At 38.8% G+C, this 20285-nt stretch overlaps 1 protein-coding gene across 1 annotated transcript in view; it reads left to right on the top strand.

Annotated features, from left to right (window-relative positions):
* The window catches only part of CADM1 (cell adhesion molecule 1), a 64781-nt gene that overhangs the window by 19343 nt on the left and 25153 nt on the right, over positions 1–20285 (top strand). Inside the window, exons 5-6 of the mRNA XM_008575092.1 lie at positions 1503–1602; positions 4970–5142. Coding sequence (XP_008573314.1) covers positions 1503–1602; positions 4970–5142 — 273 coding nt within the window. The remainder of the gene's footprint in view (positions 1–1502; positions 1603–4969; positions 5143–20285) is intronic.

The raw sequence follows: 20285 nt of genomic DNA, 5'->3' as shown, positions 1-20285 counted from the left end.
TCTCAGAAAGCACTACCAATTTGCAGCGTGCCGTACACACTGGTGGGTGTTCAAGGAGGCTCTCTTAGAAGGTTTTGAATACCACATGGTGTTCAGAGACATGGGAGAAAGATCTGTGATAGGAACGAGACTACAAATATACATGTGGAAAGCAGCGATCCCTCGAGAGGACCTCGTTGTGCAGCTTATCTACCTATGTATGGAGTGAGGTTGGTTGAGCCCTGCCATATTTCTATCATCTCCCCTATTCCACAGGATGGATGTTAATGAGCTAACCACCGCTTGTAAAAGGCCAAGGGGCTGCTGTTTAGGTGGCGTGATTGTCTGAGAAAGTAAAACTATTGTAATTGTTTTGACCTTTCAGCCAACTTATGTCTTGCCCTCTCACATTTATTACTCTTGGGTACGTTTCCAAAAAATGTACATTTACAGAGCCCATAGAATTAAGTGAGAAAACTGATGTAGGGATTAATAGCTTATTAGTTCAGCATAGAAAAAAGTCTCCTGATTCCATTCTGGTTCTATTTGTAAATGTATTTGTATGTATATACATGTTAATTCCAACTTCTTCAATTTCTCTCCCTGTTCTTTGCACCTCTCATCATTCATCGGTCATACCCCTACCCCCACACTCACAAACAGTTTTCAGTACCTTGTAGAAATAGGAATACTTACATCATTTGCCTAAGTACTTTCACTGAATTAGGAAACTGTACTTAGATTTAATTATGGATTGCCATTGGGCAATGTAGTTTTGAATTAGAAATCCATCCTGATATACATTCCACGGGGTTGTCTCTCATTAGGTTATCTCTATGACCTTGGACAAGCTACTCTGTTCCATGGGTACCAGAGTTCTCATGTTTAAAACTGGGCTTATTCCACCACCAGTGGTGGTTCCTATGATGGGAAGTTTTGAATAAACATCAGTTTCCTTCCTTGTATGTTTACACTGTGATGTTGGCATCTTTGGGGACTACCAAAACCTCCTGGTTCTTTCTTCTTAAAGACATTTGAGTGGAATTCAGATGTTCTGCCTTTCCCATGTGAAAATAAGAGCAGAGAAGAGGCAAACTTATTAATATGCAGTGTCACAACATATCGTCACATAGTAATATGTGATATATGATAAAATGTATCAATTCTGAGCACCACAAATATCTGTGGCTTCACCTCAGCATGAAGGCAAATGAGTTTCCTTTAGCTTGAGTGAGTTTGGAGATAAACTTCAATGTAACAAAATGTATTTCACAGGAAATGTTTGATGTGGCGCAGTTGGCTTATGAATCTCTTATCTATTCGCGGTTCACTCCTTAGAGTTATTAGTCAATTTAATTTGAGCAAATGCCAGGATTACTAACTAATTAGAAGGATGTTACTGAAGGCATGCGGATGGGGAGAGAGTAAGTGCTGGTAGTGTGGGGTTTGTGGCAGCATGCAGGTCTGATTTTGCCTGATGATATCATTTGCTAAACATTCTACTTTGTGTTGTTGTCACACAGATAAGCCTCAAGTGCATATTCAGATGACTTATCCTCTACAAGGCCTAACCCGGGAAGGGGACGCGCTTGAGTTAACATGCGAAGCCATCGGGAAGCCCCAGTAAGTTCTGAAGGCCAAGGTTGACAGAGGGTCATGAGCAATAAATGTCACAACACAGAGATGTGCTTTCACAACTCATTGGCCTGTCACCTGTCTCCTGCTGTAAAGGATGGAAGATTTTTCAGGAAATAAAGAATATTCAGTGAGAGGGGGGATAAATATCTGTGGTTCTTAATGATCAGGATTGGGTGAAGAATTAAATGCCAGCTAAGATTGAAATCTCAGCTAATTGTATTGTATTATCATCAACATGATTGTCAGGAGTATTTTCTCTCACACTCAAAAAATAATCCTAATAAGTTTTTAGTGTGCCCACAATCTAATGATGTACCTGCTACCCTCTGTGTTAATGCTAAGCTGCTGGAAAGATGGTTTTCAGACTTAAGCTGCTATGTTTAGGGCCAGCTGTAGGAAATGAATTTGCCCTAACTTTAATTTTGCGTCTCCTTCCCTCAAAGAAAAGTATCATACTTGACTCCCAGAAATATATGTGTTATTAGGGAAAGTTTCAAAAACTTAAAGAGGATATACAAGGGGTCTTCAAAAAGTTCTTGGAAAGATTCATATCATCTTTTAATTCTATTTTTCCACAAACTCTTTGAAGTGCCCTCATATGCCATTGTGTAAGAGAAAAAGAAGAAAAGACTTGTAAGTTATCATTTCAGAATCAAAATTCCTTTGGAAACTGATATGTCAAATTCTTAGATAAATTTTGACACTGAACTGTAATAAAATAGTTTGCTTGAAAAAAGATCTAAAGTGAATTACAGGAACTGTTTTATGTCGTCACTAACACAGCAAAAAAGCCATGTGGTGATACCACTTTAAATTTTATTCAGTTTACCTTGAGGACAGGGGGTCTTTCTTTCATCTCTCTTAGAGAGTAAAGATTGTTTTTAACTGTTTCTTAGGGGAAAAAAAAAATCCATCGAATCATGAAATGGAAGAACAGGTCAATGTTGGGATTACAGGGGGTCTTTCTTTCATCTCTCTTAGAGAGTAAAGATTGTTTTTAACTGTTTCTTAGGGGGAAAAAAAATCCATCGAATCATGAAATGGAAGAACAGGTCAATGTTGGGATTCAGGGCACACAAACTTTTAGTGGTACCCAACAAAAAAACAGCATTGAGCTCCCTCTGCTGTCCCTGTGGTATGATTTTTTTTTTTCTCCTCACAGACTTTTGCTAACCAACATCATCAGTTTTCATATAAAGAACTCACAACATCTTAACAAAGCTTCCCCAAAACTTTTTGGAAAGAATTCTCATTATTATAGCTAAGGGATGATCTTTGACAAGAGACCGGAGCGCCAAAGGGGACTTGGCTGCTGTCGGTTTTCTCTTTTCATTTCAGCCCTCCTTATTTTTGTGCTTACTACCTCTCCATGGGCTAGAATTTCCTTCTTTTTGTGCTCACCACTTGGAGTTTTAAAGATGACCTTTAGGAGGCGGAAGGTGGTCTTGGTTCTGTTTAGCTTTCCCTCTAGTGTTCCCAAGTCATTTGGTTTTGAATGCTTCCAGCTTGGCAAAAAGGTCTTTTTCTTTTTGTCATCCATTTAAATTATGCCCTAATTAGCAGTTTACCTTACCTTCAGAACAGTCCAATGGAGAAAAAAAAAAATTCTCAGAGCCCTCTGGCCACTTAGAATACCTATATTCAGCCACATTAACCACATTTACAGTACACGCTTGCTAACCTGTATTTTGTTTCTGTATTTTTTTCCCCTGAAGAAGGTACTGTGTTCAATTGAATGTACCTTGGGGACAGTAAATTACATGTTTCCTTCAGGACATTTATGCCAGAGAGGGTATTTGTTTTGTTCCTCTCAAATAGGAAAGGGTTTCTATGGCTGTGTGAGCAAGCATGCTTTACTCTGCTGCTATCCCTTCTAGCACATTACCTATTTATTTTCTCAAGAAATTGCATACAATAAAAATGGTAATTTAACTTGCCATTAAATGTTGTGAATATTCTCAGCACTTACCCCCACTGATTGTTTCAGCTGTCAAGCAGCAGGACATTAGGTCTGATTGCCAGGCGGACGCATTTGCCATTGCCTATGAGGAGGACATATGCAGTACTAATTTTTAAATAATTTACTGGGTTGTGATGACAAACCCATGTGTAATTAAAGAAAAATTGTAACTTCACATCCCATTTGATCATTGGAATGCTACTTGACAGGGCTAACTTGAGTATCCATTCATCATTAGGCATGGGTCTCCTGTCCTGACACTGCTCCTAGAGGTAGCTAACAGTAGGAACTGAAAGGACGTTTGCTTTTGTACTTGAGTCTCTGCTGCGTTTCCTTTAAAACAAAAGTTTTCAGGTTCAGTCCTAGATGTGGCCTCGATTTCATAGGAGGTTGAGGGAGATGCCTTGAAGAATGGAAGTTTTAAATTCAATGAGTTTGAAAGATACTCAGTGTATGTGCATTTTTGGCTCTGGAGCATCTTGTGAAATTTGCTCTTTCCTAATAGATACAAATGTGTTACTTTAAATTACTAAAACAAACTTGTGTCTGATGAGCAAGTGCCATATGACCTAAGGAACCCATGTGGAGATGCGCTGTGCGGTGATTAACCTGAGAGCCCTCCCCTCGAGCTTGGAGGACTGCAGGTGCACACCAGGGAAAGGTCTCACAATGTGTGGGCCTTGGAGAGCCAGGAAAGAAAGGATTTGCCAAGAAGCAGATAGACAAGGTGGACTGGAGCATCTGAGAGAGTGGTGGCATCTTGGGTGGGGAGAGGCAGGTTATAGGGAGGAGTTAGTGGGACAGGAAGTGATTGCAACTTTCCAAAATCACAGGTGATTTTTAAAACAGCAGAGGCCAAACGAAAGTGCCATTCAGATGGGAATGTTCATTCCTTTTGGTGAAATTAAAAATCCCTTTAAATATCACAAGTGGTTTCAAAGCAAGTCTTGGTGTGTTAGTAACTATCAGATTAAAGCATGTATCACTAGCCAATAACTTGGATTTTTTTTCCCTAATTAATGAGATGATTAACAATGGGTGAGCTGTATCCTGTCTGAATTGGTGTGAAACCACACAGCAGGGCACAGAAATGAGGGCGCATTGGTTTATTTGCTGATTTGTTGAAGATGAATTAGAAATAATGAGACTCCTGCCTGTGATCTGTTGAAAGTTTTTCAACACCTGATCATGTTTAAAAAATAAATTATAATCCAAACAGATTTTCGGAGACTTCACAGTTGTAATTCTGTGAACCTAAAATATCTGCAGTAGGTCCCTCTTTAATTGTGTCACCCTGCATGTGATTCATTTAATGCATGGGTGAGAAGTTTGATGTAGACATCTTAGTGGGAAATAATAATTTGACTTGTCTTTCTCCCATTTCCTCTGCAGGCCTGTAATGGTAACTTGGGTGAGAGTCGATGATGAAATGCCTCAGCACGCCGTCCTGTCTGGGCCCAACCTGTTCATCAATAACCTAAACAAAACAGATAATGGTACATACCGCTGTGAGGCTTCAAACATAGTGGGGAAAGCTCATTCGGATTATATGCTGTATGTATACGGTACGTGAGAAGATAAAACACTCTTCTACTAGACTCGTTCACATGTAGCTGCTACTTGTGATTCATTCCCAAAGCTTTCAGCTAAGTTGAAAACCAAAACCAGTTGATTTCCTTCAAGAACTTAAAGAAGTCTGGCCTGAGGTGGACCCCAGTATCTCCACCTGGGATGGCAGTGCCTTTTCTTCTCTCCCTCTAATTGTGGGGATTTCCCACTAGATCATAGTCTCTGGTCATGCTGAGTAGGAAAAGCTGTGTCTTCAGGCACAAGCCATGGAGATTATATTAGAAGTAATGACTGAAAAATGCAGCCTTACCAATTAGTGACTTTTCAACCCAGTGGTATTTTCCTATGATACTTGGCCTAGCCTTTCTCCTGCTTTGATGAGCAGAACTATCCTATTTTCAGCATGAAGCTGTTAAATTCCAGAAGATATAGCAAGCTACTAAATATTCAGAACAACGTCCTTGGTAGCTACATAAACCACCTATACTGCTTTGGACATGAATGCTATTTTTAAAATTTTTTCTGTTTTCTTAATCAGTATCTTTTTACAGGGTTATTAAAGCATATTAAGAATTTCATTCTCTAATCAATAAATATTTATTGAACATCTACTATGTGCCAGGCATTTTTAAAGTTATTTTCCATTTATATCTTATTGTCGATTTTTGTATGGTGAATATTCCTTGTTCAGTTAAGTGCACGCCCGCTCTAGTCTTAGGATATCACATTGAGTCTCTTCTGTCCAATTGAAGTCTCTTGGTTGGTTTTATACTAAGAAAATAGTCATAAATTTACATGATGCACAATGAATAATCAGAGGTGTCAAAATTTCAGTATGTTATAATTATTTGAATGGGAGCAGGGGCATTTTTCTCTTCATGTTAGCAGTATAAATAATCCAAGTACAGTCACACATTGTTTAATGATGGGGACACATTCAGAGAAATGTGTTGTTAGGCGATTTCGTCATGATGTGACTGTCGTACAGCATACTTTAACAAACTAGGTGGTATAGCCTACTACAGACCTAGGCTATATGGTACAGCCATTACAAACTTAAGAGACCACTGTCGTATATGCAGTCTGTCATTGACCACACCGTCTCCTTATGCAGTGCATGACTGTATAAGTACTGTGCTTGTATATATGAATATGTATACATAGACACATAAATTATACATATGGAATATTTACACCACAATGTCTTACAACCTGGGTACTTTCCTTATGAAGAAAATAGGAGCGGTACTCTTAATCAAACGGAAGCATACTTTACACCATATCTACCTGGATGTTGAAATATAATCCTTAGCCCCTACCTGAGGTTTTTCTTTTCTTAGCATAATACAAAATTAAAAGATAATGTCTGATCACCTTATTTGTAGACTTCTGAAGCATGTTTTTTTGGCACACTACCTATGTTGTCTGTGGTCCACACATAATAACACTAATTCTCCCCAGTAGTTGAGGAAGTTCACGTGAAGGAAACAGCTCTTCCATGTAGGATGCCCATTTTCAGTTGGCGACATGCAGAGCCACCTCTGTTCCTCTGCCACTCAGCAGGGGTGTAAGGCAGGTTCGTCCCTGTAGCTTCTGCTCCCTTCTCACCAGGATTTGAGCCTCACGGGAGTCCCCTACATTGCTGTTGCCCAGGTTTACAGACTTTCAGTCCAGTCCTTTTTACAAACAAGATTTTAAAAAGCATTGACAAATTTCCACCAGTCTATTATACTCAGAAGACTAAGTTATCTGGAGGAACAGTTTTGATTTATTGTACCTACTGTTCCCACATCTCCAGATGAGAAACATTTTGTAGATTTGATGGACAGATGTATTTGAATAATTCGGGATAGTAGCTTATAGCTGGCATTGACTGAGTGTTCACTTTGTTCCACGCCCAGTGTTGACAATTTTTCTCATGTAATCTCATCTAACCTCCACAATAATACCATGAGGTAAGCATTATCATCATCTCATTTTACAGGTGATGAAATGAAGCTTAGAAAAGTCATATGACTTTGCCCAAGTTCAAAAGGTCCAAAAAATATGCTTTAGAGCCATGACACTTTCACTCTAAAGTCCACACCAAAATTTGTCTTTCTTACAATTCCTGTTATTCTCACTGCTTTCCAAAAGAACAGTTCCCTCCAATATATGACTGTCCTTTTGGAATTAACTATCTGGGCCAGAGTGCATTATTTGAAAGCCAAGATACACCTGTTTAGACAAACATAGCTACGTACACGTGTCTCCCTAACCCAACGTAGTACCCCTATCCTTGTCTAGGAGTTCGATAGATCTACAATATACTACCTACCTCTCTTAATCTGTGCCAGTAGCAGTACTGGGAATGACAGGCTAGAATACTAACCTGAGGCATTGCTAGTCTATTAATAAAATATTCTAGCAATTTGGGAAAGTGGTAGGTAGATTTTCTTTTCAAAGCTGATTTATTGTACTACTACAGTAATTTTTGAAGCACTTTATGAACTAAAAGTTGACATGGCCCTAATATGTTTAATTCTGTGGAAGTAACTTTTGTGCTTTGAAGAATCTAGCTGGTTAGTGCCTTAGCCCCACTTGGTTTTGTTCTTTTAACCTGTACGTGTCAAATGCAGCTCATTAGCACCAACTCTATATTTTCTTAAACAGTGGCCTCACATTGCTCTTATTGCCAGAAATGATCTAAGCATGGAGGTTTACCTGTTAATGGAATCTAATTCATTCAGGTCACTTGAGCCAGATGTGAAGGACAACAGTTACCAGCTCCCCCAGTAGTGATGAAGATAATTAAAGTGTATGCTTTTCACAAAATGAGAGAGACTGGTGACCTTTCTCTGAAGTCTGCCTTCCTTCGTCTGGCCCACCCCTTGATTCATAATCATGTGTTCAGATCACCTTCAGATCTGCTTTTATTGTATTGTGCATATCACACACTTAGTGCTAATACTTTTAGAAATAGGTAGAGAAACTGGATTATAGTATATCAGGGGAAGATTCCCAGGAATAAATGTCTCTTTTCAGTGGTAAATATTGTAATTCAAGCAAAACAGAAAAACCACATTAACTGACCCCAGGCTGGGTGGCAGGTGTCTCTCTGGATACAGTTCCGTTGTGTAGAGGAGGCAGCGGGATATCTTCAATGCTGGGCTCAGGGGTCAGTGCACTCGGTCCACCTGTATCTGCACCGGCCCCTGCAGCAGGTGGAGGTGCATCCAAACGAGTTGTCACAGAATGCTTCCCCGCCTGTGGCCTCCATAAAAAGTGCCAAGAAGCAAGACTGAACATACTACCTGAATTACAGTATTTCTCATCCTCTTCTCCTTTCACAAAGGAAGTTTAAAATTACTAATTTAATCATTTCTACCTCTTGGAGGAGAATGAGATTTTTTTTTAATGGAATCCTTTTTGGATTCATGTGAGGCTGCTTTAACAATAGTTTAAACTGCATGTGTCCCCAACTTACAGGAGCAGAGTCTCCCATAAAACAGAACTATTTGTTGTTGATTCCTCTCTAACAAATTTGTATATTTGTGTGAAAGAAGCAGTTTGTGAGGAAAATTAAAACCTTGGATTATCGATTGATGGTGGGAATCATTTTAAGCAAACCTTGCAACCAAGCACCAAAATAATGTTTTCATAACTTTCAGGAAGTTGTGCCAGACCCAATAAAGGTGCAGTATATAATTAAAGTTTTGATGTATTAATTAGACAATCTGAGAGCTCACTTCAAGATAAAAGGACACCAGATGTGTCAGGGAGAAAAAGTTGATGTGCTTTAGATAAAATTTAAAATCAAAAGCCTTCAAATCGTCTTATGCTCTATTATAGCAGAATGATTGCTGAGTTCAAAGTCTTGCTGACAATTTAACACATTCAGTTTGATCATTTGGGCTTAGAATTTTTTTTTCTCTTTCATATTTGCCCTTCCCTTATCCCTAAATAATTTTTGAGATGATAGAAGAATATACAGTGTATCAAATATCTGACAGAGGGTTCCCCACCATGTTCCTGGCTTTGAGGGTTGAGCCTCCTTTGTATTCAGTTCTCTTGTTTACAAGATGGAAAACATTCTTTCAGTTTTATCATTGTAGTCCACTTAGGTCAAGCTTTTAACATGAGCAAAGGCAACTTATTAATATTTATAAGTTGTAAAATTTATTGACTTTTAAAAAATAAAATCTCGGCAAAATCTCACATGCCTGGAACTTGATATTTAGTGGTGACATTCTCTCTTCTTTGTGTTTATTACAAGTATAGAAGTAGTTTTGCTTCCTGCTGGGCTATATTGATGGAGAATAATGAAGTTAACAGTCACAGAGAGCAAGTGTGCAGGGCACACTCATCCTTGGCTGATAGGAGCCCTTTAAATAGAGCAGTGCCATCTCCTCCCCCTTCCTCCCATCTCTCAAAGTATAAATGAAATGACAACCATTGTGCCTTCTTGGTGCTGAGTTGATTTAACTTCACCTTTGAAATCTGGTTGGGGTGGGGAGTGTCCTATGTTTTGGTTTTTCCTCCCTTCTTTACCTCCCATCTCCTTATCCCTAATTCATTTCATTAATAAAAAATCTCTTTTCTTCTTGTCTTAGCTCTTACAACTAAGGCTTTGGGATGTAATTATAAGACGTAAATCTTTGGAGGGAAAGAACTTTTGGGTTTAAAGGAGGAAGTCATCAAACAAACATCTCAGTGTCCTCATGCCTTTGTTTTGTCATTACTGATCATTGTTGTGTTCAGCATTGTGGGTTTGATTTTCCTTTTTTTTTTTATCCAGATCCCCCCACAACTATCCCTCCTCCCACAACAACCACCACCACCACCACCACCACCACCACCATCCTTACCACCATCACAGGTATGGTACCTTCATTACCATTGAAAATGTCCTGAATGTATATTGTCTTTCTGGTATGTATAAAAAGAGGCCTAAAAGTTCCCTTTAAATCCTTGGGATTTAATTGTTCCTTTATTGTGGAACTCCGAAGACATTAGATACGATGTTCTTAAGTTGAATCTTAAGGACCTTTTAAAATCTTTAACATCTAAGCATTTAACAGATCAGATATTTTACAGCTTATGCATAAGGGAATTCTTTTTTAAGCATCACCGTTCAAAACCAAACACTAGGGAAAATGGCATCCTGGCTACTAAAGAACACGCCGGTAGCTTCTGCTTAGCCACAGTTGATGAAATGGTAAGTATTGTGGCTTTGGATCTTGTCCTTGTCTTAATTTCATCTTAATCCATATGGAGGAAAATACACACAGCTAACTTTAACATGCCTATCTGGGCCATGCTACTGAATGCATAGTCATCCTTCCTGCTCCAGAGCGTACCTGCTGACAGTGTTACTACCTGTTCATGTTGCCTGGGTAGTGGCAGATCAGAGGGAGTCACTGTCTCTCCCATGCTGAGCACTCACACCCCTCCCCCTGCCCCCAGTGACATGGTGGAGGGTGGAAGAAGCAGACACAGTGGTTCCCACTCTGTGGCTTCATCTCTGTGAACTGTCTGAAACTCTTACTCAAAATGAGTTTCACTGTCTCTTGTTTCTAACCGGCGCTGAGGGAGATGGCATACCATCCATCCTCTTCCTGGTACCCAGTGGCTCCCTCATATTGTTTGAAGTTGCTTGTCTGGGAACCTGGAGTTTCTTCTGCCTATCGAAGTAGGACAGCTCACGGTTGCACCATTGTCAATTTGACATGCAGGATTTCCTTAGATCACCCTTTTCTCAACCACTGTTTACAGCTACCTACCACAGAAACATGTGAAAGTAATGATTCTGTGACTTGTCTGGGAACCTGGAGTTTCTTCTGCCTATCGAAGTAGGACAGCTCACGGTTGCACCATGTCAATTTGACATGCAGGATTTCCTTAGATCACCCTTTTCTCAACCACTGTTTATAGCTACCTACCATAGAAACATGTGAAAGTAATGATTCTGTGAGGGGGGGAAAAAAAATCTGGGAAAAGTAGCTTTTCCACTTTATTCCGTTATCTGGCAAGACTGCAAGGTCTTTGTAAACCATGTCCCCTGGTATACAATCATGTCGCTGGACTTCTTCATAAACACTGAATATTTTACTCACCACCCTTCATGTTCGGCTCCTCTTTAGCACCCTAGATATGGCAGCTATCCTTTACGTTGACTTTCTGGAGACATTTTCAATTTTCACAGGAGTTGACGAGATGGAGATGACAAAAATTCAAAGTGTTCAGTTAGGGAGAGGCATCATCAATTGATGAAATATAACAATACACTGTTTAATCTCAGTTTTCTTCACCTTTCTGCCTATTAAGTGGGACAAAGAAAACCCCCTTAAATAAGCCACTATTGAGGATTTTTCTAAACGTTGGTTGCAAAACCATCAGTGCCTGCACTTAATTTAAAATCTTCTGAAAATCCATCAATTGGTTTTTGTGTCTTACTCTAAACAGCTCCATTCACACTGCTACCTAAATCCCTGTCTGTGTGTGTTTCTGTTTTAGCTCTTTGTTAGTTCCTTCTACTTCTTAAGTACTCAGGTTGTCAGCATAGTGAACTGATTCCTCCCATTTTCTGTATCATTCATAAGCATATCGAAGATGCTTCTTCCTAACTCTGGTTTCCAGAGCAACCATGCTATGATTTCTTACCTCTTCTCCAGTTTGTAAAGGGAATCAGACTTGTGCTCTTGTTACTAGGTTTTCGTAAAGTTCCCTGCGAAAGGCCTTTTGGATGTCAGTGTAAATTACATCCCCTAATTCTCCACTGCCCTACCTATGTTAACCCTTTAAGAAAACCCTTCAGCAGTCTGTTTTGTCTTTGCAGAAGTTGCCCAGGTATGAGCCAGCCCTTATTACCACTCATTGTACAAAGTTCCATCTAGGTAGCTATCCAGGTTTACAATTTATGGCAGTCGAGGCCTGATTCACTCAGTGTATAAACACCACATTTCTCTTTAATATGGAACAACACTTTTCATTTGCAGCTGGCCTTCTCACTAGCTTAGGCTTTTTAAAAGACCTTTCTTAGCACTCCCTGAACTCCTCCCCCCTCACAATCAATCTCCGCAACTCAGCAGAATCACTTCAGTTCACAGCTCTTAATCCTTCACTCCAGACTAAAGCTAATCTTATGTCCTCAAACAGCTACAACTCACTGTTATCACGGTCCCGACTGCAGACACTCCATTTAAGAGGAAATTTAAAAAATAAACAATGCTATATTGCTGTCCACATGAAAGGTGCCTTTAATAGGAACTTGTCTTTGCTTCTTTCTCTCTGCTCCTGGCCCCTCAGCTCAAGGTAATGTGGGATGATCTCAGAGGTGCACTTTAGCCTCTTGATGTTAGCAGTTGAATCCTCTCTACACATAAAATGCATTTGTGGTAATGAATGCCCAGATTCTCACTAGCACACCCAAGAGTAGTTAAACTAAAATTGCTCCTAAAACAACATTGTACGATCCGTTACCTTAATGGATGTGATCTTACAGGCTTACTGTGTCTTAACAAGCAGTCTTATATATATTTATCTTGCCCAGAAAGTACACTTGTAGAATTTAACATTTCCTCCTTTCTCTAAACAGATTAAAGGTTATGGAGCTGAATGATTCTATGTCCCATTTTAAAGGTCCAGGCTATCCCCTAGATTTAGATTGGCTCCTAAAAAATCTCCCAGATTGAATCCTGACAAATGGAAAGCTAAATTAATTTCCACTCCTCTCCCCTCTTACACTGTTTGGTACATTACAGCCAGCATTAGCCTTAAAAGCTTCAACAGCCAAATCCAATGACAGTAACATAAAGCCTGAGCTTTAAAAAAAAAAAAGAAAAAAAGAGGAAGAAGTCCATAGTCATCTATTTCTTTTCTCTAAGTCAAATGCAATAACTGAAACCCCTTCCCCAGGTCAGAGTTTCATTACAAGAAAAACATAGAAATGCAATAGAAAAATATCTTTGAATTTGAAAAGTCATAGTTGATTTTTGACTTCTCTGAATGGAAGTATTCCAGTGTTATCTTTTATCTTCTATAACCAGGATAATTGAATTGCTCCCCTTGTTAGGGAGGCAGACTGTTATTCTGTTCGTGTTACCTGACTCCCTCAAAACATGTTAAAGCTTCATTCTGGAGATCCTCCAGAGAGAGGAGTTGTAAGCCCAATCTGACTCTGCTTTGCCCACCCACAGTCATAGACCTCACAGATGGGAGGCACAGCACATTTTCTGCCTCCTGTGGGCCCTGCGTGGAACAAGTCTAGTGACACGTGTGAAGACACGTATCTAAGAGTAGCCTTATCTAGGGAGAAATTTTTGCAGTCTTTAAAGTATTGAAAGGAATATTCAATGTCAATTTGCCATATCAACATTGTTATGGGCTTTACAGCTATTAAGCCATTAATATCATCAGAATTTATTTTCAAATAAAAAACAGTTTGGGGGATAAAATTAAGTTGGGAGCCATTGAGAGCCTTGTTGTGAATTGCCACGAGATTCCTCAGTGTCTCTGTAATCTTTCATGTATGTTAATGTTCTGACCATATATAGCTGTTTCAACTATTGCTGCTGGCAAGCCTCAACTCCATTTGTTTTCTTTTTATTATGTCAAATTGTCCATGTGGTTTCATTCATGAAGATATATGCTGTAATATGGAAAACCAAACTACGTAATTTAAATTAGCCCCAGAATCCTCTGTTAAAATACAAAGACAGCCAGCCATTACCCCGGGTAAGAGTCCTTCATGCAGATGCCTCTCAGAAGCTAGAAAGAGCTATTGCCATACTGGGAGGGGTGCCAAGGAGGGGGGGCATTTGTTTTGCTTTGTTTTCAAATTTCTTTGTAGTTGACTCTGTGTATTAGGTATACATAAAATTACCTGTTTCTGTGTTTGGTGATAGCTTTGGCCCCTGTCTCCCAGTTGGATCAAGCTTTTTCCTATAATCATCTTAGAAAAACATTTAGTGTTTTCATCCCTAGTTGATGTGGATATTGTATTGTTCCTGCCTGGTTGCATCCTGAGTTAGATGCCTGACAAGGGGTACAATAGCTCTGGTTTTAAACACCCTTAACAGCTGAAGTACAAAATTCAGGACAGGAGGAGTTCAACCTGTAGGTCACACTATACATGTGACTGTCATAAATTTAAAAATTGTGACCACCTTGGAATAAGAAATGAATAACTATAGGGCCAAATTCTGAAACACGTTTAAAAATCCTTTCATAAGAATGAAGTAGGTCATTTCTAAATGAGTTTTTCTCCTTTTTAAAGTACATATCCAATTAAATATTTTGTGTTTCCTGGAAAAGAAAACAACAAGGTTTTTCTCGTTGGTATCTAAGCACTCAAAAACCAATATACCTTGGAGGAAATGATTCCTACCCCCAGGCCCACATTGTTATATTTTGGCTTTCATAGTCTGATATCATAAGCTTTTTTTATCTGTAATGTGGATTATATCACATAAATAAAGAAAGTGGGTACAGATATTTGTACCCACCTCATCCTTCAATGATATTTGTAGAATATGCCGAAGTGGGGAAACTCAACACCATAAAACATGTTTTCAGTTTCTTAGGTACAAAGGAACGAAGTACACCTGTGCTTAAGATGTAATCTGTGGCATGACCATCTAAATTATAATAAAGAGCTTTGCTCCACATAGAGCCGTCTGTACTCCAGGGTCTTAGTTTAATGATTCCTACTTCGTGCAATTGATATTTGCATGGGGCAAGGAGTATAAGTTGGACTGCTTTTAGGCGTGCGTTCAACAACATTATTGAGCACCCATAATATATGTACAGCACCATGCTAGTGCCTATGGAGACGAAAGGCTCTGTGAATCCCTTAAAATGCAGTTGAGAGAGTAGGTTATTCACATTGTAACTCAATAGGAGACACCATGCAGCTGGGGAGGTTCAGTGGCACAGCAGAAGTGCCATAGAAGATTGAGCAGAGCATCGCAGGAGAAGTGTGCTTTGGTCTGTGCCATCAAAGAATGGGTAGAATGTGAATAAGAGAAGAGGGCATTTTGGAAATAAAGCGTGAAGGTCCAACATTACTTCAAGCATCTATCTTCAGTGTGTGTGCATTTTGTGTATATTTATGATCAAGGCAGATTAAGCCGTTGTTTCTAGGAAATACATATCTTTCAACCTAGACTGTTTATTAAATTGCCTTTTTTATAGAGTTAGCATCTACTCCATTAATACTGTTTTGCACTCATGACTTATTGAATACTTATCAAGTGTTCCTAATATGACAGTATGCCTGGTGACAAGAACAATATTATGGCACTAGTAAATAGCCATGAGTGGCCTTTTACATAATGAGCTACCTTTTCAAGTTTTTGCTCCAAAAAGTACATGTCCATTTTTTTAATACTGTCCTGAGTATTGCTGATCATTCTAAACCTGTTACAAATAGCATTGTAGCCCACCAGTTTTTGACCCATATTGATTTTGGAGGGAATGGAAGAATTAGAATATTATAGTGATGAAGGTCATCTGATTCCACATTTTTTTAAAAAAGAATAAGATACGGGAAGTGAATGAGATTTTTTTTTCTAATGCGTCTATCATAATTTCCACAATGGTATGCTCTTTATCTTTAAAATAGTCTTGGAGATAAGGACGTGACATATTTCCATACTAACGATTTATCAACAGTGCATATAAATAATATCATCGATACAGGTTTCTCAGGATTAGAAAGTGATACTTGGTGCTATCTGGGTAGTGGGCCATAAAGGACTTGGTGGAAGGACCCAGCCCTCCCATATCTTACACAAGACAAATATTTGCTATTTACAGAGCCTTTTCCCTCTTTCTGTCACAACCCTCCTTGTAAAACCCACTTCTTTTCCTGCCCTCCTCTGTACCTTCTCCCTATCTGTCCCTCCCTCCACCAGGCATTCACACACAACAGGATATAGGAATTGTTTTCCTTGTTAAATGAAACCACTATACAGATTTCTGTTATTTTGCAGAACATCTGGTTTGCAAATGAAAATATCTCAGGGGCACAGCAGCACCAGTGAACAATTCTGAAGACGCTTTTAACAAAACTTGAAATTGCTTAACAAAAAAAAAAATCAACTCCCCTTCCTGCTCTTCTGTGGCACACAATGTCTCCACTCAAGGGGAGATGACATTAAAAAGGAAGAGAGCTTTTTTATGGCTCTCCTATTTGGGCCACGAGCTTTCGTTTTGTTCCTGTCCACTTCTCTCATCCCTAAGAAATGAGAGTTTAATTAAAGCATGACATAGATGGAAAGAAAATTAACCAAGAAACCAGTAGGAAATAAATTTAAAAGTTTAATTTTCCAGAGTTTATTTTTGCTTTCAATAGATTTCAAATAAGTTGGAATAAAAACAAAAAGAAAGAAAAAAAACTATAGTTAATATATATTGGCCAGCACAGCACAACTATGAAAATAAAATTGTCAGGGGAATTCCTTGCTTGCCCTAGTGTCTAGATTTAAAGCACTTCTATAACACAAACTGATGAGGAATTCAATTAAGAAAACCCATTTGCTCCTTATTGACTTTAGTTAAGAAAATACACCAGGCAAAAGTGTATTAAAATATGTCTGGACTGCTTAGTATACTTTCATTTAAGCTTATGACAATCAAAATGGGAGAATTTAAATTCTCCACAATTAAGCTCTGCTTTCAAGTAGATTGGGTTCTCTGGATTATTACACTGTGCATTTTTTTAATGTACACCCTACTCACACACACCCCAAAATGCAGTCTTGCAATGAACCTGTGCATGGTAAAGCAAGAGCACCACAGATAAATTGGGGAAGAAAAAGTATTTAAGGTTGTGAATTTAATTTTGTTCTAGGATTTTCATTTTCATTTATGGCACCCATTGTGTTTGAGACCATGGACCAATTTATGGATTAGTTTTAAACCCCCAGTCTGTCACACTCAATGAACAATTCTAAGTTGGAGAGAATCCATATGAAAGGATTAGAATGTGCCACAGTGGAGCTTACACATGACTGTTTCAACTAAATATTGCCCAGCTGCCTTTCAGTAATTTTTTTTTTTTTTTTTTTGGCTACCTGGTTACTGGTGGAACAGGAGTGGTAACAAAGGATGCCATCGGCTTTCGATGAACTTGCTGAAACATCATGAGGATTTCTGAGCTCTTAGATATCAACTCACTCTCACTACAAGACCGCAGCTGTGTGAGGAAAAAAATTATCTGAACAAACAAAATTACTATTCCCTGGCACCTTGAAATTTTTTTTTTTTTTTTTTTGGCTACCTGGTTAAATAGCTAGAGTCTCTAATTTCACATGTTGTCAGAGCTTTTTCATTTGTAAATGTCTTATACTGCAACATAAAATATATGTGATGTTTCATTTATTCTAGATAGGATCTCATAAACTGTAGGTCTGGGAGACTGAGAAGTCAATATGTAGTGAAATATGCATCTTTCAAGTAACAGTGCAGGGCCCTTCCTTGGATACCTTATTTGATTATACTCGTAAAACAGCTAGAGAGTAACTATTATAACCATACATACTTACTGGGTTTGCAAGAACATGAGATTGTTTTTTGTTGGTCATATAAAATAAATGTACAATAAATTTGCCCTCATCGTAATTAAAATTAAAATAGAGACAATAGCTCAGCTAGGCCTTTTTAATTTCATAAGCCAGCACCACCGTAAGTCCAAGTCAACTTTTTGTGACCTATTTTTCTCACAGGACTAGCTTATAGATTATTTTTTTTAAGGCAGCAACAAAATGAAGTTTTAAAAAGCCTTTATTAAGGCAATTAGGCACTCTCATTTTTCAAGCTAATTACAGTCTTTAAAACTTATATTGGAAATTTACTATTTGCCATTTGCCTGTACACTTAGAATGTTATCAAACAATATGATGACCCACAAGTTGATTCACAGGATGGGCCCACACATTTTTCCAGTCATCTGATTAAGATGCCTTAATAAATCCTACTTCACAGAGCTGCACTCACTACAGAGCCAGGGTGTCTGTGGTTTCTGCATGAAGTCATAATGCAATTATGAAGGAGAATTAGATTCTGTCATAGTGCTCTCCTGCAGGGAAGCACAAAGTCATTTCTACAGAATTCTTTCCTAATTCTTTACTTGAAATAGCCTCTGTCTAGGTTGCATACCTGATGCTCTGAGAGAAATGGAGTCAGTAACTCTCCACATACACCCTCAATCTTATTCTAAATTTTGTAGCCAACCTGCATTTCTGCTGCAGTCTCCTCTATTGCTGATCATGGTTTTGCCATTTCCAGCTGCAAGAACTATGGTATTTGACTTGAACATATGTTTGCTTTTAACTGTTTTAGAATGTGTTTTTCCTTCTCAGCATCCCTTTTCCTCCCCTTTTGGGTACAATTGATGGATTTCCCATCCCCAGAATGGGGAAGCAAGATGCACTGTGAACTTTCCTTCATTTGTTTTCTGGTGCCCACATAGGAACTGACGCCTAGCTTCACTTGATTTAATTTCATCTTAAGGCTGACATAATGTTGTGATGTAAGAAGAGAGCAAATTGAGGTCATTGGTTAATACTCAGATATTATTTTTAAGGACTCTAATCCTTAGGTTTTGCTCCACCCCCTTTCTTTCATTTTATACTAATTATTTACCTGGTGGGAAAAAAAGCATATTAGAAGTGCTACTACAAAAATAATGAGCCAAAGCGTTTGTTGCTTTTCTTTTGGAAAGGAGCCAATGTCTGTTTACAAAATGTAATACATGCATGTAAGTGTTTCCGTACAAATGTGCATTTGATTTTGCCCCTCAAATTTAAAGTATTGCAACTAATGCTGGGCTTGGATGTTTCAACTAAGGAGATGTGTCATCTGTGTCAGGAGAATCTGGTGTAGAGTGTGTTTCAACTGTACAATTTCCTATATTGTTTTTTACTGCTATTTTATGCACACAGACTTGACTTGTAAGTAAGTATTGTGTTCTTATGCAGTGTATTTTATGTTTTTCTTTCCTTCATTTATTCTTTAGAAACTCAGCCATCAGTTATATTAAGCTGCATTGGCCTCTCAGACTTCTGGTTAATTCTGGCTCTTTAGAAGGGCTCTAAGTTTTGATGGTATAGGGTCCTGAGGAAAGAATGCCAACTGAAGGGGAACGCCGGTGTGAATTCATGTGTCATACTTATAAATCAGAAGCACCAGGCTCATTTGACCCCCCAAAAATGTTAAGTTTGATGTTCCAGTGCATTTAAACATTGCCTGTGTCAAGTCCAAAAGAGGCTTGTAGAGTCTCCAGAACTCATGAAAACAGTTACCAGCTAAATAGCTGCATTAAAAGGAAGGTCAGGGAACTACTTGCACTTTTAATGCAGAATCCTACTTCAGCCACCAGCTTTTGAGTGGAGATGACTAGCTTGTGTCTCAGTGTCACAGTTCTCTTCTGGCCGGAAGAGGATGGAAGGAACATGCTGGAGAGGTGCAGGACTGAAAACGAAAGCATGGCCAGATGGGCTGATGTTGGAAGGAAGCTGGCTAGAAGACTGGTGTTAAAATGACTCTGGAAAAAGAATGGCGTCTTGCGTTTTGTTAGATGTTTTATTTATCCCACTTCCCCTCTAGCCAAAAATAAAGAGAAAATTCCTTGAGCCCCTCGGAGGAATTTCCTGTGAAGAGGAGCAGGTACAGCAGGCCTGGTTTAGAAGCCCGGGAGAAGGAGGAAACTTGAACAGCATCAGAAATAGAAGAAAAAGGAGATAAACCACATTTTCTTCCACATCAAGTTCATCTAGCAATGAAAAAAATAACCACGCTATCTCCTAATCCAACCACGAAGGCAGGACTGCTGGCAGCTCACGACAGTGAACGTGATTCTGAATTGCAAGCAAAGGGATGGCTGGAAAGTTAAATTTTTGGAATGCCGTATGATTAGAAGTGTCATGTGGCAGACTGTGTAGACTTGGGTGTTTTCCTGAAAGGCTTCTGCTTTTAGAGTATAACATTAAGAGCAAGAGTGAAGAATGTGTGTGTGTGTGTGTGTGTGTGTGTGTGTGTGTGTGTGTGTGTGTGTGTACAGAAACTAATCTGTGAAAACCTTGAACATGTTCATTGTCATGGCCTCCCAGTTAATTGAACTTTCCAGCTAAACTCTGCTGAAATAAAACACTGGATG

This window comes from Galeopterus variegatus, unplaced genomic scaffold (genome assembly GCF_000696425.1).
Source record: "Galeopterus variegatus unplaced genomic scaffold, G_variegatus-3.0.2 Scaffold1131, whole genome shotgun sequence".
In the NCBI taxonomy this organism is placed as follows: Eukaryota; Metazoa; Chordata; class Mammalia; order Dermoptera; family Cynocephalidae; genus Galeopterus; species Galeopterus variegatus.
This window is presented reverse-complemented; position numbering and strand designations above follow the sequence as displayed.